At 47.7% G+C, this 24,954-nt stretch overlaps 1 protein-coding gene across 2 annotated transcripts in view; it reads right to left on the minus strand.

Annotated features, from left to right (window-relative positions):
* Positions 1–24,954, minus strand: part of CUX2 (cut like homeobox 2) — a 235,545-nt gene that overhangs the window by 95,835 nt on the left and 114,756 nt on the right. For both annotated transcript variants that reach the window (XM_018061255.1, XM_018061254.1), the window contains exons 2-3: positions 5,465–5,575; positions 1,832–1,879 (exon numbers count right to left, since the gene is read on the minus strand). In XM_018061255.1, coding sequence (XP_017916744.1) covers positions 1,832–1,867 — 36 coding nt within the window. In that variant the 5' untranslated portion in view covers positions 1,868–1,879; positions 5,465–5,575. The remainder of the gene's footprint in view (positions 1–1,831; positions 1,880–5,464; positions 5,576–24,954) is intronic.

Raw genomic sequence — 24,954 nt, forward strand, 5'->3', positions numbered from 1 at the left:
CCCTGCTCAGTTCTCAGAAGCCCTCCTGTTAGTCGCCTTTATTGAAGGAGGAAAACTGCAGCTCAGAGAGGTTAAGGAACTTCCCCCACGCCACACCACTAGTGTAAGATTCAAGCCAGGCCCATCTGAGTCTGATCCACATGTACTTTCCACTATACTACACTTGGGTCTTCTCTGACCACTGCCGAAATCTAACATCTAACTCTTATTCCCATCGAAAGATGATGTAAGTCATGCTGGCTTCCTCTGGGGACAGAAAACCCCCTTCTTTTGGATAAAAAGCCTTGAACACCTAGCTAGGAAAGAGGCAGATTCTGACCCAGGCATAGTGGAGGCGAAAGAAACCTATGTTGAAGGTGACTGATAACAGAAATAAAATAGAAAGGCTCTTAACACACAAAGTGATGTTCCAAACACTCTGTGAGTATTAACTTTGTTCTTCATTCACAACCCTATGGAATAGGTATAATTATTATCCAGTTTTGTAGAGTGGATACAAAAGTAACTTGTGCATAGAGGCACAAGCAACCTGCTTAAGGTCCAACAGCTAGAAACTGGTAGAAGCAGGATTCAAACCCAGGTTGACTCCAGAGTCTGTGCTCTTCACTCCCGAGAAGCTCTCGATGCATCAGGAATTACATTAAATTCTTTCCTTTCATTGTATTTCATCTAATCCTCAGAACAACATGAAGAGATCTGTAGTGCTTTTATTCTCCTTTAACAGATGGGGAAACTGAGGCTCTAAGTGGTTAAGAGAAGCTTTGCCATGCCAACCCAAGCAAGGGGAGCGGCTAAGAAAGCAATGCTCTACATGAGGCACTCAACACCTGTCTTGGGGCTGGACCAAAGGATCAGCTGCCCGAGAGCGCTCGTGTGCTGAATGCTTCTCACGGGACCGCGAGCTGGCAGATGGGGACCTTTCTTTAAAAAAAAAAAACCAAAACACAAAGCCATGACAACACATTCCTAACATTATTGGTCTTCTTTCTGGGTTTTTTCCACCCTCTTCAGCTCAGGCACCTCACAACCAAATGAATCAATACCGGATGGCCCTATAAATAAATAAGCACATCAGTCAACTCAGTAATAAAATGAAAGGATGAAAAATATGGAAATCAGCGACATTTGTGTAAATCCAGTTATTGTTTACTTTAATATTGCCTTATGTGCTTACTCGGTTCTGAAGAGACAGATTTAAAGTAATGTGGCACTTGGTGGACGACAGACTTAAAAATGCCATCTCCACTGGCGAGTGCTTAAGGGCCGGTCCTTTCAGCGTCCTGCCTGAATCCAGGGGAAGACTGAGAAGAGCCCCTTGAAGACAGAATGTTGGAGAAACAGCCCTGCTCTTCCACTCCCCTGACTCAGTGTAACTCCATTCTTTTCCTTGCCAACCTCCTGCGCCAGCCAGACAAGTGGACATTCCTCGAATCCTGGTCACCAAGTCAAGCAAAGAGGAGACACGGGGGAGGTCCAGCTCCATCCCAGGGCTCCAGGAAGGCCAGAGAAACAACTGGCTGAGGACAGCTCAGCTGCTGCCAAAGGATCGAGGGCCTGATGGGCAGGAAAGGATAGGAAAGGATGTGAAAGGAGGTTTTATATACTCCGAGGGTGGGTGGTAGAGAGGATGTCAAAGCAGGCAGCAATCCCACCAAACGGAAACAGAGCACCCTTTCTTATCATGATACTATGGCTGATCTGGAGGGCATGGGCAGTCTACAATGGGGGCAGGGAAATTTCTCTGCTGCTAGAAACCTGTGACAACCCCAGGTGGGAAAGGAGAGACAGCTGGGGGGTATTTTCATGACATGCCACAGGCCTTGGGTCTTACCTCAGCTTGGAAGCTTTTTAATACAGGAGCCACCATCTCTCTGATTTCCTGTAAAAGAGATCAGTGAAGAGTTCACTGTGGTGCCAAGTAGCCCCTGCCTGCAGCTCACTGTTGTCCCTCAAATCAGCAAGTGTGTCCCATGGGACTTGCGCTCCATGAGATTTCATGAGGGTTCCTCATATATACACCTACAGACAGACCCAAACACATGCAAAAGGGCCCGGTAACGTCTGATCGGAACACATCAAGCTTCTTCCCTGCAGGACCCTTCCCATGGTGCACACTGGGAATTTCTGGAAGAGGGAGAGGAAGTAGCATTTCCCAAGTGGATCTGACCATGAAATGCTGTTTTATGCAAAGTACCTCATGCGACTGGTGGCTCATCATGGGTCATTCTTTGGAGCTGGGGCTGGAGAGGCTCCGCGCCCTGGGTCATGTTACCAACATCCCTTCAAGAAAACCTCTGTCCTCCAGGCGCTGCTCGGGAGATGTCTCTGGAGGTTGCCATTTCTGCTTTCCCATTCAGTTGCCCTCTCTAGCAAAAACTGCATTTGGCATTTTAGCAACACTGCCCTGTACTGTCACCCCTTCCTTACCAGAAGATGGGGTTTCTGGGGGCTTGGTGGGGTCACCTGTCATGGGACCCAGCTCAGAAGAAGGGCTCTGTAAATGCTTACTAAACTCTATGCCACCGGGCTATCTTCAGAAGCGAGCCTCTTATTTTTGGACCCTAATTTCATGCCTTCCTCAAGGGCCTTTGAGGTTCCCAGCCTCAAGGATGCCCCTGGTGGACTCCCATGAGTTCTCTCCAGCGTGCAAGAGGAAGGTCTTTTAGAACCGAGGGTCCCAAGATCTTGACTATAAATGCTCCAGTTTTCTCTGAGACCCACTGGTGACTCCTCTAACCACTGTCATCTATGGTCCACAAGAAACCCCTGTCGGGGGAGAACCTGAGGGGGCTCGAGAGAACGGAGAGGGAGCGGGTAGCAGAGAAAAGCAGGAAAGGGAAGGATGTACCAAATACGTATGTCAGGCGAAGAATAAATCTCTCAACTGTGAAATGGGATGGTGTTGCTTCTGGAAACAACCCTTCTTCTGGGTCCTGGGAATGCATCCTCACTGTTCTGGGGGCCCCCAGGGCTTCTCAGAGCCACTGACCACTATTATGTGCTGGGGATCTACAGGAGAGATGTGGGGAGCGCGTGTGAACCTAGGGAATTTATTTGATCAGAAGGAACTGTGAGTGCAGGGGCTGAGCGTGGAAAAGGAAACTTCTGTAGACCCAGGTTGCGGGTTGTAAACTCATATGCCCACAGAGGCTGGAGGAAGAGGACAGGAGGGAGGCAGGCTGGGCGGCCTGTGGCAAATCTCAGGAGGACACAGCACCTTTGTAAGGGGGTGGCAGCTGCTCGGCTGTTTCTGATGGCTGCTGCGTGGGGGCGGAGCCTCTGTGTGGCCAGCTCTACCAAATGGTCTCAAAAGAGACTGGAAATCCGAGTTTTGGGGTGAAATCAGAGATGCTAAATGTTGATAACTTACTGTAAAATTGGAGAGACTTTTACAGACCAAATAAAACACATCAACAGAAAACCTCTGGTCTGGGTTTCAGGAAACATAAGTATTGGAAGGGGCTTATCTCCTCTGAATTTACACGAAGGGACACAGGGGCTCTGAGAGGTACTGACTGTTGAAGATCCCAAAGCAAGTGAGTGGCACAGCTGGAATTACAATGCAGGTCAACAGATTCTCCAAATGGGCTCTGTTCACAAACCCCCACTCATATGAATTTAGGGGATTCAAATTTGAGAACCGTGGTGAGGTCGGTGGGACTTTGGACCAGTGCCAACTCTTTCTAGACGCCCACCGCCCTTTGTCTGCTAAACCCCTGGGGGAAACCAAGCCCAGGCACCAGCAGGAGGTGAGCTGGGTACCAGCCAGATGATGTTCTTAAATAAACATGTCTTGGCATGACTCTCCCCCATCAGGAGAGACTAGTTCCAAAAATGAGAATTTTCAGAGGCGCAACTATAATAGGAATGGAAACTTATTCCTCCTAATTACATAATTGCATAATTATGCAGTATTAAAATTATGTAAGCTGAACTCAGAGGCTTAAAACCTGGCCTGGATTTCCCTTATCACCTGGGGGCTGCCACGTGGCCTGGGGGAAGGAGGTCTAAACGGTGGGCTGTGGAGATTTGTGGCCATTTCATCTCTGCTTCCCAGAGACTGGACTCAAAGACAAAGCTTCTGGTTCTTTCACTCTGGGCAGAAAAACTGGTTTAAAGACCAAGCTGTTCTCTGTTCTACGAGGGGAAGGAAGGATGCTCAGAATCTCCTCATGCCTTCTTAGGTCCCAGTCAAACCCAGGACTCAACTTGGTCTTTCTAAAGCTGTACCATGGGAGACACGCAGAGCTGAGATTCCCGCCCTTTCTCCAAGTGCACTCTCTCTCAGCTCTCAAACCTGATTCCCCCCAGACCTGCTCCAGAGACAAGTCCTAACTAGAACCTACTTCCCACTCTTGCCTTGAAGAATCAAAGACATTTATGACATGTGAGGAGGATTTCACAGCTAAGAGACTGACCCCTCTGAATTTATGTGGCCTGATTTCTGGGTAGCCTCCTTCTTCTCCATCTTTCCGTGGCCCCCTCCTCCATCAGCAAGGTGGCAACAGGACTCCTAGGTGCTTCCAACAGGCAGGATGGAATCAACACGTCTAAGTCTAACACTATACCTTTGGAATGGCAGACCCTGTTTGGTTCTCCTCTAAGATCCAGGCCACCTGAGTGGGCAGAGAGCTGAGTGGGCTGAGATAGAGAGCCCCACCCTCTGCTGACCACAGAGAGGCACGGCTGGCTTTGGGAGTGGGCCGGGCATCTGTTTCCCGTTTTCATGGCTCTGATGTGTCACATCCCTGCCAACATTATATGGAGTCAGGAGGTTTTTTTCTTCCTATTTGCATTTATTTCCATCATTAAAAAAAAATTTTTTGAGGAGCAACAGGGGGCCTGATAGAAGAGGAAAAAAAATTCACACATTCACCCCTGTGAAGAAAGAAATATGTCCATTCTTGTCTTTTTCCCTGCGGGACTCTTACATTGTGGGGGCTGGTCATTAACTGGACCACCCTCATAGCAGCTGGGAAAGACAACGCTGGTGGCTAGGGTTGCAGAGGAAGGGGTGAAGAATGAGGCACATTTATGGGGGATGGGTGCCACTTCCAGAGTTGGGAGATTAAGGGAAGGGCTGGAGAGGGTGACAGTCTACAGCCACCATCTCCCAGACGCCAACAGGAAAGCAAAACAAAATCAGGAACTCGAGACAAATTGTCTTTGCTGTCAAGGCCAAGCATCTGACTTGGACGTTAATGTGGGGAGAAAATGGATGTTGTACAGAGCCCTCAAAAACAATGACTTCTGTGGAGAAGCGTCCTGCTCTTACTCTAGACAGCACCGCTGAGTGCCACTATACGAAGAAACGCGGAGACGTTGAGGGTTGTAATTTTTCTTTGTGGCTAATTAGCTTCTTTTCTTGTTAGTCACTTATGTCTATAGTTTTCAAAATATAGTTTGAACGGAGAAAAATCTGCATTCCTACTGAGTTAATTCTATAACAGCAACTATACTGTACCTCAGGTACATTTTTCTTAAATTCCCGGCGGAGTTCAATTAAATGTTTATGAGAATGTTCACTCTCCTCCTGCCGTGCAGACAGCTCGGAAGCGACGGAATTAAGCTCCTTCTGGAACAATAAAAAAAAAAAAAAAAAAAAGGAGAGAGAGAAAAGAAAAAGATTTTTTTTTCCTCCTTTTCCTTTTTAATCATTGTACAAAACAACATTCCAAACAAGTTTTCTTAACTTACAAAAAAGCTGAGAAAAGACAGGATATTGACTCCTGGCACAAATGAATAATTTACGAAACTGAGGATGCAACCGAAAAAAATCCAGGACAGCTTTTTTGCTTGTCAGAAGTCAGGCCAGATCAATACTCTCCTATAAAGTTGGGTGGAGTTGTTTTTTTTCATTTCTTCCTTACGCCTCTGCCCCACCTCTTAAATTTCCAAGGGAGTGATGGCATAAGCTTGTCAGTAACTGTAGAAAACATCTCCAAACCGTGTCAAAATAGTAAAGTGCGGCATATTGTATGGGCATATTATAGTGTAAGAAAGTGCTGTCGACAGCTTTCATATATCAGAGGTGGGAACTGTTCCAACTATGACTTACTCACACTTAAGGGTTCATAAATACGCCTTTTAAGATATAGATGGCTTTTTAATTTCAGTAGATTTTGGAAAAATGAAGGTGCCAATAAGAAGCAAGATGACCTTTTGTGTATCCTGCAGTAAATCATTTAAGGTTCACTTCAAGTATAAGAAATATTTCATTGAAGACGGCTGGATTCAGAGCAAAGGATTGGAAGCAGCCTTGCCTGCTTATGTGGAATGAAGGTTTCAGACCAGGTTTTTACAGGATGCACCAAGGAGGGAAAAAAAGAGTGAGGGATGGAAGTGGGGGACGCTCCAGCTCACACATGACAGACAATGTCTGCTGGTCGTACATGTATATTTGATCACCCCTCTCGCAGCTTTCTTCACTTTAACGGTGGCAGTTTCACAAGGGGAGTACAATTCACCATGAGTTGTCATGGATTTCATTTGCATAATTCAAGAAATGCTCTGTTTATGTGGTCTGCTGCTTTCTTGCACCATCCCGAGATGGGCTTTTTTCTGGACCATAACTCGAGGAGCATTTCTGTATATATCACCCGATTATATTTGCAGCAATCAAGCCCCATAATTTCCTAAATCCGGTGATGCAATAAATTTCTGCAATCAGATTTATTAAAAACACACACGCAGATGCGAGAGTGTATTTCGAGGGTGAACTCTTTAATCTAACATATGTATGACGAGGCCTGGTACCGTGTTGAAAGACCCCATTTGTCATCGCTAATACGCATTCATCTTGCACACACAATGAAACACTTTTACCATTAGATAATGAAATAAAAGTACTATTAACCCGCTGCAAATCCTTTTCCCTCTAAGAGACAAAATGCATGGTAATTGTCTTATATCATGTCTGAGCATCGGTAAATCTGCTCAATAGCAGTTCACCATAGCACCATAAACCTCATACCCACTGGAGGCTGGAGCGTCTACCCTAAACCCAGAACAAGTGCCTCTGCCAATGGACCTTTTGGGAGAAATCAGGGAAGGACTTTCTATTTCTGGAGAAATGTCTAACTTCTTTGGAGAATCATGAGACTAGAAGGGAGAAGGTCGAGGCAAAAAAAAAAAAAAAAAGTCATTAAAATAGAGGGGCAAGAGACTTGGAAGTGTGGTGCTCTCCAAGGTGCTGAAACCAACTCTATGCCACAGCACTGGGTGCACCAACTCCAAGGTACAGCGACTTCTAGTCCAAACGTCCCATTGAATTATTGAGTCAGGTAAGGAACAAGGTGTCATGGGAGAGGAAAGAGAGAAAACAGCAACAATTTCTGACAGTCTACCAAGGTGATAGAGAAAATAAGGAGTTTCTGGTTTATCATCATTTAAAAATAACTGCAGTTTCCAATGAAGAAACCACAGTTGACTGTGACCAAAATATCAAATGACTAGATAGAGATCTGTGTTTGCAGCAACAGGACTGATTAAAGGTAGGCAAAACCCAACTAGGTGGTGCAGCCAGGTGGACAGACCCTCATTTGGCAGGAGGGAAGGAACCAGAATGTCACGGTCAACTGAGTTGTGGCAGGATGCTCACAGTTTTTCTTATCTGTCCTGAAGATAAAGGTGTGACTTTTACATTGCTACAGGACAAACAGAACTGAGACTTGGGTTAACATCACACGATTTAGAATGATCATATATCTGACACAATGTTCTTATCTCTGGGATACTAACTCTCCCAGCATCCCAGCAACCTCATGGGGGTTGATCTTTGACTCCTGATTTAAAACATCAAACCCAGGTTCCAAAAGGAAATCTCAGAGCAGGATAAGTCCAACTGTCTGATGTGCTGTACCAGACAATGACGCCGTGCAAGGGCACAGGCTCCCTCCGCCCTAACCTCCCAGGCTGCCGGTGGGTACGGCTCTGTCTGCGGCATGCATACTGTAGACAGGGCAGAGTGAGACTGGGTGTGGAACATCAGTAGGCCTCCAACTCCAGCCCCCCAGGCAAGCCCAGCTCTTGGCGTCTTTCCTGTTCATCCTTAGAGGAGCAGATGATGTGTCTGATGTCCACGTTCTTCCCCACATTGTCTTGCATCTATGTTCATCTTTCAACCCTGAATTCTTGCCGCTTTTCTATGGTAAGTACACCACCACCACCAACAATAGTAAATAATCATTGTGCTTTGTGCTAAGTCGCTTTAGCTGTGTCCGACTCTTGGCAACCTGATGGACCGTAGCCCACCAGGCTCCTCTGTCCATGGGATTTTCCCAGGCAAGAATACTGGAGAGGGTTGCCATACCCTCCTCCAGAGGATTTTCCCAACCCAGGGTTCAAACTCGCGTCTCTTATGTCTCCTGCCACTAGCATCACCTGGGAAGCCCAAATAAATAATCGTAACTATCACTTACTAGGTCCTTACACCTACCAGGCAACATGCTAAAGCTCCTTATATACGTCATCTCATGTGGTGGACACATTGACATGTTGTAAGTTGATTCAAGCAGGGACTAAGAAACAAATTATAGTCCTAAGAACTCAGGTGCGAATTATCTCCTTGGTGGATTATAAAGGCAAAATTAAAATGTCCTGCTCTTCATTGGGCTTCTGTTCCTTCCTTACTAGCTGGGGGATGTTCAGGGAGCTGTTTTTAAATGTTATAAACATGTAAAGCATCAAGCACATTACTAATTGTTTAACAAGTGTTGGTTGATATTAAACTTAGATAAACAGAGCTCAGAGAACAACCCCCTAGATCAGTGATTCTACGAGTTCTGGATTTCACAGGTTGGTAAAAATCTTACACCCCTTGTTGTTATTGTTCAGTTGCTAAGTTGTGTCTGATTCTCTGCGATCCCATGGACTGCATCATGCCAGGCCTCCCTGTCCCTCACCATCTCCCGGAGTTCACCCAAGTTCATGTCCACTAAATTGGTGATGCCATCCAATCATCTCACCCTCTGTCATCCTCTTCTCCTTTTGCTTTCAATCTTTCCCAGCATCACACCCCTGCCCCCAAATAAAAGGATGACAGAGTATTGCCAAGTTTTACTCTAACAGGCAAAGAAAATAAAAAACTACTCCCTCCCACCCTAAAAGACAAGACTATTTAAACATTAACAAAGCAAGACGGCCAATGAGAGAATTGACAAGTCTTTTAAAATAAACGTATTTAAATTAAAAAAAGCTCATAGCACTGTATTTATTTTGAAGGAATATAAAAAAGTCTCATAAACATAAACCAGCACCCGTCTGAAGCTGAGTTTTAGAAATAAGTGTCTGAACTCCCAGGCACATACACAGCTTGCAGGGCCTCTTTGATGACCAAGCAGAACTTGGGATCCTCTCCCACCCGGCCCCCAGCCCCCAGCCCTAGGGGAGCCATGATTAACACAGCTCCAGACTTTGGGCCAGGCCCAGGCGGGGAGAAGACTCATCTGATTAACTGGCCATCAGCAGCAGACAGACAGCCCGGAGCCCGGCGCAGACCATTCAAATAATGATCATCATAAACAGCCCATTTGCAACTAAAAAGAAATAATTTTAATGAGCTTGGAGCAGATGATAGATGCAGCTGAGGCTCGGGCCAGTGTGCAGAAAGAAAGGGAGCCGGGACTGAGCTGCATCCAGGACCAGGAGCAGCAGGAAGAGGCTGGGGTAAGGGAAGAAGGGCTCTTCTAATGGAACCTACGTCTCTGCTGCTTGTCTACGCAAAACGCCCACTGTCTGGGAAGTGCTCCTAACTCTGAGAGGGTCTGCCATCACCTTGCTGCGCAACCTTGGAGCTTCCCAGGCATGCAGGGTCTTGGAACATATGAGCCAGAAGGAACTTTTGAGGCTGTCCAGTTCATCACTGCCTGAACTTCAACCATACATACCACTCTGCATGCATTCTGCCATATTGATATTCAACATGAGTTAAACAAAGTCCTTGGTATTTATATTCAAACTGATTCATTTCTTTGTTTTTGCATAACTTTAAATTCAACTTTAAGCTCAAATTTCTTACACCCTTATATATCTTGCTCAGATAGATACACAGAATATTCACGCTCCAAGCACCTTGGAAGGCTCTCTGTGCCCTCTCCTAGTTAGTACTCCCTAAAGGTAACCATCATTCTGACCCTAGTGTCATAGATAAATTTCACCTGTTTTTGACCTTTACATAACAACTGCTTCTTTTTTTTTTTTTAACCTAAATAAGTACATTTGAAAAGGAAATTCTTTTTATCACGAGAGGACCTGATGCCATGAACAGATGGTAGTCTTTAAAAGTACAATGAAAACAAAGCATTGCTGTTTGTCTTTGTTATAAACGGAGGTTGGCAAGTGCTAGGGAAGTGTTAAAGGGAAAGCCTTTCTTCCTGTTTGAATGAGAAGGAACGGACGGCCACGGAGACGGGATCGCTCCTGCTCCGGACACAAGCCGATCCCTTCTCGAGTCAGGACTACTTGCGTCTTCTCACGTCCTGTCAGTGGAGGTACGCCTCGCACGTCAGCTAACACGAATTGACTCTGATTCTCCCATCGTAGAGATGGGGAAAGCAAGGCGAAAACCCTTAGATTACCTGCCCAGGCTGCACAGCTGGTTAAGAGGGTAGGATGGCTCTTGGGTGGTAAAGGAAAACCGGTGGTTATCTATGGGGCCAGCAAGTAAACATTCTCTGTTCAACTGTGTTTCCCTAACCAGGAAGAATCTGGAATCTTACAAGAATAACTAGTTTTGAAAGAAATGTAACACAGGACCTTGACCTGAAGTGGCAATGGGGCATAAAGCTCTGAGCTAGATGCTATGCTCCTATAGGGGAGACACACATAAGACACATCTAGGGACTTCCCTAGTGGTCCACCTTGGAGTGCGGGGGATGTGGGTTTGGTTCCCGGTTGGGGAACTAAGATTCCACCTGCTGTGGAGTAACTGGGTTAGTGCACTGCGACTAGAGAGCCCATATGCCACAACAAAAGATTTGGCATGACGCAACTAAGACCCGACGCAGCCAAATAAATCAAAAAATATATATACCCTTTAAAACAGCAGTCCCCAACTTTTTCTGGCACCAGGGACCGATTTCAAGGAAGATAATTTTTCCATGGACTGGGGCACGGCGATAGCTTCAGGATGATTCAAGCACGTTACATTTATTGTGCACTTTCTTTCTAATCTAATGATGCCACTGATCAGACAGGAGATACTGGTCCGCAGCCCAGAAGTTGGGGACTCCTGCATATGCGTATCAGTCCCCCCAGCATGTGCTCACCCTCTTATCAGCTCCAAAGACACCCCTACACTCACTCAGACAATATGCCCCTAATACCAACTCTGCAAAGAGATCTTCTAAAAATGACGCAGTGATTGTTGGGGATTAGGGGTTAAGGAAGCAAGGACCTCACTTACTCCTTTACTTTGAAGGGGTTGAAACAGTTCTTCAACACGTCCCTCCCTTGCTCAAAATCTATCTCTGGCTCTCCACTGCTCTAGAACAATCGCCACACTCCCCATCTGGGTGTCACTGGGTCCCTAGTCCTTCCCCCATTTTCCCATCTCTTTGTTTCCTTCCCAACCAGACTGAATTCCTTGCGTAAACCCAAAGGCAGCAGGGTCTCCCAACTTCTTGGCTCAACAGACTTAATTCCTTCAGCTCTGATGACTTCACTCTTTCTTTGCAGTTGATCTTTTTCATCCCTTGGCTTAAATGTCTGCTCTTCCTGGAAGGCTTCCTGGATCCTTCCTGGATGCCCAAGTCTGGGCATCACCTTTGTGCCCCTGTTATCTCTTTCTGATATCTGCCACCAGATTTTATTTTTAAAGCCCTAGAGCCTTTTCTCCACGTGAAACTTTAAACAGACATTCTTTATAGAAAATAGCTCATGGCTAAAACGTACACTGTCTATATATATATGCTAGTATTTATGGAATGTGCTAAGCAATTTATGTATATTATCTCCTGTAAGGATATATGGATGAAGTGGCAGTTGAGATTCCAGGCCAAGTCTGGAAAAAAAGGATGATCAGTGACTATGACTTTCAACACAGTCACCAACTGCCCCCAACACAAACCTGGAGCTCTGCTTTCTCTTTACTGCAGGGAGATTAAGCTAGCGATGTCGTACACTCATCCATCCATCCACCCACCCATGATCTCCAGTGTGCTGGGCATTAGATAAGAGAAATGAAAACAATGGTTCAGATACTGTCTATATGCTTTAAGAGCTCTGAAACCAAATAAGACAAGTTAGGGCATAAGTAGTTCTGGTAAAAGGGACAAAGGACATCCAATTAAGACATCACCTTCAGAGCAGAGGTGGAGAAGAGTAAAATCCTGACTTACGCCCTGAACTGCCTCTGTGTGGGTACGGAAACTGACGGGGCAAGGGAGAGGTAAGTGTTTTACCTACTTCTCCTAATTAAATCCAGTCATTATGTGGTTCCCAACTTGGGCAGGGGCTGCTAGGGCCTAGTATGTTACCCAGGCTGGAAGCCCTTTATCCAACATCCATCCTATCACCCAACCAACCATTCATTTATTTATCCACTCATTTCACTCAACCATCCATTCATCCATCTATCTAACAGATCATCTATCTTCCAGCTGATCATCCAACATCCATCTACCCAATCACTCACACCCAACCAGCCATCAGTCCATCATCCATCCATCCATCTAATCACACATCCATCCACCCATCCATCTATCTATTTATCCATCCATCCATTCCCATCTAATCATCCATCCAATTAATTACTGAGCCCCAGTTCTGTCCCAGGTACAGTGCTAGGGACTAGAATACAGAAATAAACCAATATAGCCCCTGTCCTTGAGGAAGGTACAGTGCAGTGGAGGAGACAGGTCAATTTCAACACCGTGTGTCAAAGTACAACATGAAAAGTACACATGAAGTATGATGGGGACACAGAGAGCAAGGTGTCTTGCTGGAATTGGCATAAAGAGTCACCAAGGTGGGAACATGTGACCTGAGTTCAGGGGATGAGCTGGTTAAGAAGCTAAGCATCCCACACAGAGGAAATGAGATTATTGTGAAAGCCCCCTAACTGGACTCTTTGTTCCTGCCTTTAGTGTTTTTCTTAACATGTATCACTATCAAACACACTGGGTGTTTTATTTACTAGAATGAAAACTCCAAGATAGCAAGACAGAGATTACGGTGCTTCTTATCCTCAGTGGCTAGAACAGTTTCTATTTTTTACATAGTAGGCACTTTAGAAATGCTTGTTGCTCAAATGAATGAATGAATGATATGTGTCAGAAGCCCTGAAACAGCCTGGTCTGTCTGGGGAACAATGATAATACTCAGGGACCACAGACCTGTGTCCAAATTCTGGCTCTGACTCCCCCACTAGCAGTATGACAAGATATTCAACCTTAGTTTCAGTGTCTGTAAAATGGGGATAAAAATTTGTGCCCAAAGGGTTACTGAGAAAATCTCTTGAGAACCAGACTGTAAGTAGGTAAAGTGCTTGGCACAGTGTCTAGGATCTTCAGCGCTCATACTCTTTCCAGTGGTATGTCAGTCCTTTATGGGTGAGGACTGTGCCCGTCCTGTTCACAACTGCACAACTGTAGCCACAAGTTCTAACTAAATGCCAGCTGCATGAAGGCACTCAAAAAACACTTGAGAGTGAAGGGCTGTTAGTAGATGTAAGCATGCGAAGCGCTTTGTGGCAGGATCAAGGTGGAGTCTTCTATGAGGCGCCAAACAACCCACGCTGGATCTCAGGTCCATGGAACCATTCCGCGCTTTGCCATCAGGGTCTCAGGCTAACACCGAGGAGGGTTTCTGGGGATGCTGTTGGGCATGATGGGAATGCTGCCTTCAGAGTGGCCCTAGAGGTAGGCCCTAGAGGTAGCCCTAGGGGGCTGGGGGATGACCTGGGACAAAGGGCACATGCTGGCTGGCCATGAGCAAGGAGACAAGACGGATGGCTCTGTAGCCCGCTGAGATGGATAACTGAGCCTCGGCTGAGAGACAGACCGGGTTACCAGAGTCATCCATCACTCCCTGTATCGTATGTAAATTTCAGATGCCAAGATGTATTGGGCCAATTATCTGACAGCCAGGGCAAGGGGCGGTACCTATGAAAAGCAGCTCTTAGCCAAGCTGGCTTTACTGAATTCCGTCAGCTGGGCCGGGGTGACAGATAGTTCACACTTGGGTCACAGAGCCCATTGACAGGACTGTGGCCAAACCATGAGGCCTGGGTGTGTGGGTGAGGCTGCCAGCAACTTCTAAGCAAACTCCCAGTGCTGTGATAATAACAACGGTATAATAACCGTCCCACAGAGGGTTTTCTAGGTCCATGTTAACTGGCATACAAAGGTTCATTTAGTTTTCCCAGCAGTGCTTGGCATGCAGTGGATGCTCTAGAAACATCTGCCGAGGGAGCAAATGAATGGTCCTGTGATGCAGGTACCATTTTACACGTGGTACCTGTGGAGACACAAAGCCACTTGCCAAGATCACACTTTCTTTTGGATTCTTTCCTCCAGATGCTCATGGGGCAACCTTTCCCTGACCTGTGTGTTCCAGACAAGGACTCATGTGGCCTGAAGACCAGGAGCACGGCTGGGCCTGGTCAATCTGTCTGTCTGTCCACCTGTCCATCCCTCCATCCGTCCACTCGTGCAGTTACTCAATGATAATTTAAATGTCTACAACGCTGCCCCAAACAAGTCAGACCCAAGTCCTGCCTGCGCGGAGTATTCGGTCCTGTAGGGCACACAGACAATTAAAACTGTGGCCCACCAGACTTCCTTCGAGGCTCCCAAATTTCTGGTTTCCTCGTCAATTTGCTTGTAGCTGGAGGCAGCCCAGAGCCCACGCTGGGCAGGCAGAGTGGGTTCAAGTCCAGACGTTCTTACTTACTGGCTCTGTGAGTCTGGGCAGACCCCTGGCTTCTCTGCACTGAGGATTTACTACTGTAACAAGGAGTCATGGCATGTCTTCCCTCTCGGGGGTGCAGGCGGGGTGACAGGTCTGTGGCCAGCAGGGGACCCAGGGTGCAGGAGGTGCTGGGGTGCTCAGGGGCCACGGCCAGCCCCGAGCCCTGAGGAGGCAGCAACCCTCCCCGCCCTGGTACTGGGCTGAGCCCAGGGCTGCAGCATGGACGCTGCTCTCACTAGCAAACCCTGGCCGCTTGATTCGCCACTTCTCATCCTCTCTGCCGCTACCATCTGGGTGACCAGAGGCGCCTCCGCAGCGGGCGCCCCACTGTGGCCTCGCCCTCCTAGAGCCCTCCCCACCAGCAGCCACAGGGATACTGTTAACCCCAAGTCACATCCTGTCCCCCCCTCTGCTCAAACCCTTCCATAGCTCTCCCCTGATTCAGCATCGAGGCCATACTGCTCGTCTCAGTGTCAAGGGCCCACAGGACTTACTTCTGTCCTCACTTCCTTCTACTCTCCTCTCAGTCATTCACCAGCCACACAGGCTCCTGAACACATTTAGCACATTCCTGCCACAGGGCCTTTGGAGGGGTTGTTCCCTCTGTCTGAAATACTGTATTTTTTTCATTCCACATGGGTCTTTTTCTTGCCTCCTCTGAGTCTCAGCTCTTATACCATCTTCTCACAAAAGCCAGTCCTATCTACCATCCTATTTAAAAAAGCAAGCAAGCACCTCCTCCTACCTCACCCGCTCTTCTCTCTGCTTATTTCTCTAAACGGCAGTTGTCATCAACGCATTTATGTAGTTACGCCCTATTTATTTATTGCCTGGAGTGTCAGCTCCAGAAGGACATGGGCTTTGTTTGGGTCACTGCTGTATCCCTGATGCTTGGTACACAGTAGGTGCTCAATGTTTGTTGAATGAAAGAATGAATGTATGAATAAAGGAAAAATTAAAGGCATGCTGGCCATGCCCGGCCCCAGACCTCTCCCCTCAGCACCTGCACCCCCATTTCCAAGGTCCCACCCCGACCCCCAAGCATCAGCCAGGAAAACAAGCCAGTTCCTGCTGCAGGCGGGACCTGGAGGTGGCTGTCCTTGAGAGAGGATGCCAATCAAACACCTAATTATCTCGCCACGAACCCGGGAGCCACATCCGATCACTTCCTCCCGCCCTTGATTGCTGCTTTATATCCTGGAGTTCTCAGATGCAAAACCTTGCGGCGCCGGGAAAACAAGGCAGCCCCGCCCCCACTCTGCATGAGGGGCCAGGGACCCCGCCATCTCCTCTGGGGGCTCACACAGCCGGTCCAGCTGGGTGAGCTGGCCGGGCAGCTCCTCTCCGTGCTCTTCCCTCTCCTTGTTAAAAAGGGGGAGGGGTCACATCGAGGAATCAGTCACTCATTTCAGTGTTTACTGAACACCTACTATGTGCCACGCCCTTGCTAGGTGCCACAGTGTTGCTTACGCGTCATATCCCAGGAACCAAGTGGTAGCGTTTCATGTCGGCCTATTGGCCTAGCTCCTCTTTTAACCCCTTATGCAGGCAGGGAAATCAAGTCTCAGAGAGATGGCAACACTCATCCAAGATAACAGTCAGGCAAAGGCAGACCTGCGCCTTGTATCCTGGTCCCCTCTTCTCTAAACCATGGCACCAATGCCGAAGTTTGTGCCATTCTAACATCATTTCTCAGAATAGCCTCTTTTTTGAAGTGGAGGAGGAGACTGGGCATTGGAAGAAGCTCTGTGGGAAGAAAGTGCCTGCTGTGTGCTAGGTGAGGGTCTAGGGGCCTCGAGCAGCTCAGTGGTGGAAGACGATGATCACATGTAACGTTCGCGACGTGTCCTGGGGGGAGTACACTGGGAGAGAGGTGTAGCTAACAGGAGATTATGGCGCCAGCACCTGGGAGCAGCTGGAGGAGGGAGGAGCCGAGAGCAAAGGCGTGGAGTGGAAAACCCAGGCTGTGCGGGGGAGTGGCTGACCACCTGGATGCATGGTAAGAATTCATGTAGATTTGGGTTGGAGAGCCGTGAGATCAAGGCAAGAAGGAATTGGAAGCCACAGAGGACTGCTGAGCAGAGAGGCGCTTGCTTCGGGCGGCTCTGGGAAGCCTCAGGGGCAGGTCAATGAGCCTGGGGGCCCTGAGAACAGAAATACCACCTCCTGCTATGCATCAAGTGGGTGAAGATGAGTGGGGGCAACAGGCAGGAGAGACAGGGGGTGGATTTTAGGGACCCACTGGAAAGAAACTAATGCCATTTGGCAACTGGGAGGATCAGCCAGAGAAAGTTGTCTCTTCTTTAAAGAAGACTTTCAAACTTAAAAAAAATATATTTCTTTTGCCTGCACTGGGTCTTTGTTGAGGCTCACAGGATCTCTGTGTGGCGCTTGGGCTTCTTAGTTATGGCAGGTAGGATCTACTTCCCCAGTCAGCGATCAAACCTGGGCCCCCTGCATTGGGAGCACAGAGCCTTACCCACTGGACCACCAGGGAAGTCCCAACCAGAGAAGGAAAGAGGAAAGCCCTCAAATGAGGGGCAGCGGGGCAGGCCAAGGAGGGCTCCACCCCAGGAGCCCTCGCGTCCTCCACTGCTTGTCCCCTGATTTGCTGTTGATGTTGGCAAGTCCTCCTGCTGCCCACAGTTTCATCAGTTAAATAAGGGCCAGGCTGTCTGAGTGGTTACTGAGGGGACCTGAGAAATCTGTAGCTGCAAATTCTCCCTGAACAAACGGGAGGAATTAGTGTTTAACAAATGCCCTGTGCAAACTAGTTTGTAAGCATGAAGATAAACATTTTTAAGGACAAATATTTTGCAGGGGTCATGAGGAGGAAAAGGGAGCCAGAGTTCACACGAAAAGCTCCCCTTTTTGCTGCTGTTCCTAATCCACAGGGACACATCCCTTAAAACCAGTCCTCACTTGGATGCAACTCATACACCGCGGCTCTCCTTTCTAGGGTTGGAAGACATCTGCTGAGTGATGCCATCTCCAGGAAGAAGTCCCACACTGAATAGGGGATGCCCAGGCAGGGTCGCCTGTGGGTCCCTAGTAGCCTCCTACTAATCAGATGACCCCACGCCTTGTCCCAGCCTATCACCAACATCTCCATAAAAAGTCTAATTGGCTGCTTCCTGTCCAGGGTGCGCGTCTTATTTCACACCAAATTGTGTAAGGTCCTTGATATACAATTCTTCTGCTTCCAGTGAAATGGAGGGAAGGGAGGAGGGAGAGAAAGAGAAAGACTACATTTCATTTTTGAATCAACAGTCCTTTCGTCTACCTACATTTTATTAAAATGTTCATCATTCACATTATGTGCATTTCCCACAGAGCTGACTTTAATTACCTGAAGCTGTACCCAGGCTCCCTGCCTGCCTTGGTGGCACAGTAAATAAAGTGACGGACAGGAAGGCCTACCTGACCAGGCACTGCCCCGACCAGGAAAGTTCGAGGACAAGACACTAACCCTTTCTGCAAAAGGGGATGTCCTTTCCTTTTCCCAAACCACGAAAGGCCACGTCCCAAAACAACACAGGTGAGACCCTTCTCTGCAAATGTTCTCTCCCCAGATCCAAGGAGATGTTCATCTCTGCATTTGGAAGCATAACAGAATTTCCCCCTACCTACAGACACACACAGTCTGTACAGAATTGAATTTTACTGTATTTATTGACTAGGGGAAAACTGGAGAATGCCAGACTGGCCTATCCTGAACCAGACTTTCTGCAGAGCCTAAAGAGGCCCAGGACGCAGGATACTCATTTTCCCAGTCTACGGGCCTATGGAAAGACTGAGAAATGTGGGCTGGGTTCAAATCCTGATTCTGCCACTCTCTCTAGCTGGGAGATCTTACTGCCTGAGCCTCAATTTCCTGACTTGTAAAATGGGGGTGACGCTCGTGAGCAACGTCTCAGCTGCAGATGTGGGTTGGACTTCAGGCTGAGCTTCCTAGAAGGACGATTGAGGAACAGTGCAGATTCCAAGGAGGGCAGCGGCTCTGCAGCCCTGGGTTCAAGCTTTCTTGTTTCTTTTGTGAGCTCTGATCTGGCCAAGGCACTGCCCCTCCCCAAGCCTCCATTTCCCCACTTGCAGCATAAGGATGATGATAATAAGAAGAAGAAATGAATCCCAGGCACATCTCACTCTTAAATACCTCTAACTGTCCAGAAATAATAACCGCCCCTGCCGCCGCCTTCGTCCAAGCTGCCATCATCCCTCGTTTGGACTATTTCCGGGGCCTCTTTCCTTCCCTCCCAGCTCCCGCCCTTACCTGCTACAGTCCAATTTCCAGGCAGCAGCTGGAGTGTGCTGTTCAAAACATGAATCAGCTCCTGCCTCTTCCTGGCTTGAAACTCTTCCATGATTTATTTGCCTTGGGCTTAAGGGTGGAATCCAGTCTCCCCCACGACAGCCTAGAGTGCAGCCACTGCTCAAGGTTCCAGTTCAGGTGTGCTGGACGTCTCTCCCCAAACCTAAGCATTCCAGACACTCTGACGGCTCCTATCCCTCAACATGCCAGCCTCTCTTCCACCCCTTGGGGCATCTGCCCAGGCAGTTTCCTTTATCTGCAATCCCTTCCCATTCTCCCAACTCTGGCACTCCCTTAGTGGGGGTCGCGCTTGCCCCTACCCCAAACCCTAAAGCAGATCCACCCCCTCCTTGCTCCTGTTTGCCAGAGCATCCATCAGCATGTGCACAGACAAATTAAAACCAAAAGCTCCAGGAGGGCAGGACTTGTGTCTCTCTTGTTCTCTGTGTTTCCAGCCCCTGGGTCCATGCCTGGTGTAGAGGAAAGCTTAGTAGATACTTTCTGAATGAGTATTCACTTCACTGAACTTCTCTGCACATCAAATGAATATAAAGAACATGAAGAGACTTTGATAGCTACAAATGCTTCACACAAATAAAACAAAAATAACAATTCCTTAAGAACAGAAATATTAATACCTTACTTTGGAGGCAGGAATGAGTGAGAATAAAGAGGAAAGAAAGAATGAGAATAAAGAGGAATGAAAACAGAAAAGTAAGGGTGGGAGAAAATTCAGGATTAATGAGATGGAACTAGTGAGTCCCCCACCAGAAGACAGTTTGGGGGTGTTCTCCCACCACCCCTGGGAGGCTGCACTGCTGCCTGACAAGTTAGCATGTCCTGATAGTTCAGAGCCTGGGAAAATTTGTTGTTGTTTAGTCGCTAAGTCATGGTTGACTCTTTGTGACCCCATGGATTGTAGCCCACCAGGCTCCTCCGTCCATGGGATTTCCCATGCAAGGACACTGGAGTGGGTTGCCGTTTCCTTCTCTAGGGTATCTTTCTGACCCAGGGATTGACTCTGCGTCTCCTGCATTGGCAGGTGGATTCTTTACTGCTGAGCATTACTTGGATGAAAATTCATTCACATTTTAAAGCCATATTCTTAACTGTGTAAACCTAAGTTGTGGGGGTCCCTTCACGTGGATCTGGTCAGGGCTGGTGGTGGGAGGTGGTCCTGGTCTGGCTGACTCGGCCAATGCTCATCCATTCCACACCGACTTCGGTGACTTCTGACCAGCCCAGACCAGTTCCCGCTGAGATGAAGCAACTTGTTCCAAGGAGCGGAAAGCCATCTCTTCCCTCACACAAAACAGGTCGCTGTTGACATTGAACCTGATGTTACTGTCAAACCACACTTTCTAAATTAGACGGTTTTTCTTTGCAGGAAACCTCATGCTGCTTACATCCCGCTCATCAACAAGCCGATGGCATTCATTCCTTCCTTCATTCATTCATCAAATACGCAGCTGAGTGCCTATTCTGCGCCAGGCACTGTCCCAGGCACTTGAGATCCAGCAGCGGCTGCAGGAGACAAGGTCACTGCTTGTGTGGTGCTGAGTCTAGCACCGTATCTTTCACGGCTGAAGGCATGGAGTCAGGGCTTACAAGGCCTTTATACAGCCTTGGGGACTGGACAGAATAACAACAATAAAGATAACAATAGAAGATGATACTTTTTTGCCCAGACTAAGAGGCAGATGCCACATTAGGGGATTTATGACCGTTCTTCTACAGATGTAGAAAGTAGATCCATGAAGTCCTGGGGCTAGGAGTGGAATAAAAAAGATCTTTCTGGGGCGATGAAAATGTTCTAAAAATTGGATTATGGTGATAGTTGCACAGCTCCATAAATACTAAAAACCACTGACTTGTACTCATATAATAGGTAAATTTTATTGTACATAAATTATACCTCAATAAAAGTCTTTTAAAAAAATCAAGGGGCTTCCCTGGTGGTCCAGTGGTTAAGAATCCACCTGCCAATGCAGGGAACACAGGTTCAATCCCTGGTCTGGGAAGATCCTAAATGCCAGCCCACCCGCCTTGAAGCCTGTGCTCCGCAACAAGAGAAGCCATCAAAATGAGAAGGCTGAGCACTATAGCAAAGAGTAGCCCCTGCTCTCCACAACTAGAGGATGCCCTCATGCAGCAGTGAAAACCCAGAGCAGCCAAATAAAGAAAGAAGTCAGGAGGCAGGGAAAGCTGTGTTCAGCTACCACATAAAGCTCATGCTACCTTTCTTTTCAGAGCCCTCTTCACCTTTGCACTGGACCATTATGACAATAAGGAACACTTATAGACAAGTCACTGGGTGTCAAGTCATTGGGCTTCCCTGATAGCTCAGCTGGTAAAGAATCCGCCTGCAATGCGGGGGACCTGGGTTCGATCTCTGGGTTACAAAGATCCCCTGGAGAAGGGAAAGGCTACCCACTGCAGTATCCTGGTCTGGAGAATTCCATGGACTGTATAGTCCATGGGGTAGCAAAGAGTTGGACATGACTGAGCGACTTTCGCTTCACCTGGGTGTCACTGGGTGTCAGGCTCTGTGATCAGCATTTTACCTGAAGTGGTTGTAAGTATTCCCGTATCACAGATGGCAAACCTGGGGGCTCAGAGAATGCACCTCCCTGGCTCAGGGATGCAGCATGGTGAAATCAGGGTTCAGACCTGGGTCTGTCTTCCCTGCCTCTCATGGTCCAGAAGATGCTGCACCCAGCTCTCCCAGAGATGCTAGTGGGAGCACAGAAGAACAAACTCCATTCTGTGTCCTTGAAACCTCAAGTTAGTGGCTGGTGCCCGGTGCCAGTTCCTTGTGTCACCTGACAATCTGTCGGCCAGGATCCATGGGGTCAGTTTTAGATGATTTCAGTTCTAAAGCAATGTTTAATGTGTTTCTTTTTTTCCCTCTAGGGGTTTATAAACTCTGTCTTTTCTGTATCAGGTTGAAACTTAGAATACAGGTTGTCAGCCAACATGCCAGGCATTTTTCTAAAAATAATCCAAATTGGTTAAGCCATTTTTAAGTGATAGAACAGTCAGGGGAAGGGAAAAAAAAAAAGTTGCTGGGCAGGAGGACTGAGGAATTTTAAAGTGGTTTCAGACACTTTTTTGGGGGGAACAGCTTTAAAATGAAGGTCTTGTTTGGTTGAAAAGGACATGGACCCACGGGTGCAGGTACAGACCACGGAACAGTATGGTTTTCCCTGGTGCCTCAGGCCTCGGATGGGGTCCTCAGGGTTGGCATTTCAACACTCCTGTGTGGGTGTTTCCAGAATATCTCATGTGGAGGGATGGAGAGGAAAAGACAGAAGGGGGGAGGGGAGAGGGGGAACAGTAGAGATACAGGACTTTCTTTAGGAGTTGGGGGGACCCGGGAAGGGGAGACCCAAAGGGCAGACATACCAAGGCTGGAGTTTGCTGTGCTCTCTCTGGCAGGACCACCAGGTGCTGATGGTCTTCTCAAAATGGACCTGCCCCTTTAAGTCAAACCCTCCTTTGAATGCACATTCATTCAATGTGCTTCAAGCACCTACATCAGGGACCTGTTCCCAGAAGACCTCACAGAGCTTACGGGTGAGGGACAGGATGATAGCAGGGGATGAAGGGGTGGGAGACAAGTGTTCCAAAGAAAGGGAGCAGCTATACTTGCCTCTGGTTCATTGGTGCCCCAGAGAACTGTGGGCTCAGCGAGGCTGGAGGGTTTGATTCTATAGAAAAGCCCAAATCCAGATTTTTAATTTGAAAAGCTCCTGATTTTTAATTGTTGGCAACAAATTCAGATAAAAATTTAACAATGCAGTCTGTGCCAAACAAAACAGATTTACTGGGGGATTTGGACCCTGGCCTGCCAGTTTGCAAACTCCAGTCTAGCCTGTTAATTACAAGGGATGAAGAGAATAATAATAACAAGGATGGCTCACATTTGCAGTGTGCTTATCATGTGCCTGGCCCATGCTAAAACAACACTGTGAGGCGGGCACTGCTATTATTGCCTTTTTTACAGAGGAGTACCTCGAGGTACAGAGAGATTAAGTCATTTGCCCAAGGTCACACAGCTGAGGTGGCAGGGCTGGATTCCAGCCAGGAGTCTGGCTCTAGAGCCTCGCTTTAACCAAGAGCCAGTTGTAAGCTAGGTGGCCAATGGTATGACACATCCAAAATGTCCTGTGGAACCAGAGACCCCTGGAGATGAGGGGTCCTCAACATGCCAGCTCATCACTCCCACCTCTTATAAACAGGTCACCCAGAGAGGTTGAGGAGGCTGACAGCAGACCCCAGAATGTAGGTTTCTCTCACTGGCCACTCCATCCTGGGACTCCGCCGGCCCAGATGGTCCCAGAAAGGTCTTCTGGAGGACCTGTGTTGCTTCCCAGATGGGTGCCCACTGCCCACTGGAACCAGCTCCCCCAGCCCTCAAAGCCCTGAGGAGAGGGGCAGAGCTGACTGCCCTCTAGCCAGCACGAGGTCCCCCAGCCTGGCTGGCGCACCACCCCCACACCTCCAGTTCCTTCCTTCCAGGATCCCAAACAAGGGAGCCTGTTCACAGCAGAGTGCTCATTACCATTTGCATCCCGCCTTTATCCAGCAGATGTGCGGGCCGTTACAATAGCGGGAGAGAAAATAGAAAGAAATTTCGGAATTTATTCTCCAAAGATATTCAAATTAGTTAATCAAGGGGCTTCTTATTGCTTCTCCTCTCCCCCCTCACAACAGCTATCCATGAGGATAATTGATCAGCTGCTAATAACTGATTACACTTCACAAGTGTTTTCTTATGCCCATTACCAGAGTGTTTAAAGACATTTTGTAAAGTTCTAATTATTTCAAATTGTTCCACTTAGAAAATACCTTGGAACAGGCAGTCGTTGGCTGCGCCAGGGACACTTTTGCTGGGTCTGAGGGTATTTGTAGGCACTGGTCAGAGGCCTGGGTAACTCCATACCCGCCTCTCTCCCACCCCTGCCTCTCTCTTCCCTCCTCTCATCCATTCTCCACAAAACTACCAGGGTGCTGTCCTCCAACCACCATCCTTTAAAGACAACCCAGGTCCAAGCTCCTTAGCGCACACTTGGTTTACTCGTCCACGACTTCAATGTTTCATTTAACACAGCAGTTCTCAAATTCTGTTGTGTCAGGACCTTTTTGTACACTTAAAAATGATTGAAGCCCTCACAGAGCTTTGTCTACATAGGTTATGAAAGTGAAAGTGAAGTTGCTCAATCATGTCCGACTCTTTGCGACCCTATGGACTACAGCCTACCAGGCTTCTCTGTCCATGGGACTGTCCAGGCAAGAGTACCAGAGTGGGTTGCCATTTCCTTCTCCAGGGGATATTCCCGACCCAGGGATCGAACCCAGGTCTCCCTGACCAGGGAAGCCATAGGTTATAGGTTAAAGCAATCAATAGTTACCATGTTCAAAGTTAAAACTGAGAAAATTTATTTTTTATTTAGTTTTTTGGCCACACCGCACACAGGATTTCAGTTCCCCAACCAGGGATCGAATCCATGCCCCCTACAGTGGAAGGGAGGACCAGGGAATTCCCCAAACTAAGAAAATTTTAAAGCACAAGCATATACAAAAACACACTCCATTGGGGTGTGCCATTGGGGTGATGACATTGTCACAGACCCTGTAGCTTCTGGAAAATCCCACTGTGCATCCTCTCACAAGGCACATGTTAGATTAAAAGCTGGGGCTCTGGGCTCTGGGGGTGCTCTAAGCGCAAG

This window comes from Capra hircus, chromosome 17 (genome assembly GCF_001704415.2).
Source record: "Capra hircus breed San Clemente chromosome 17, ASM170441v1, whole genome shotgun sequence".
NCBI lineage: Eukaryota > Metazoa > Chordata > Mammalia > Artiodactyla > Bovidae > Capra > Capra hircus.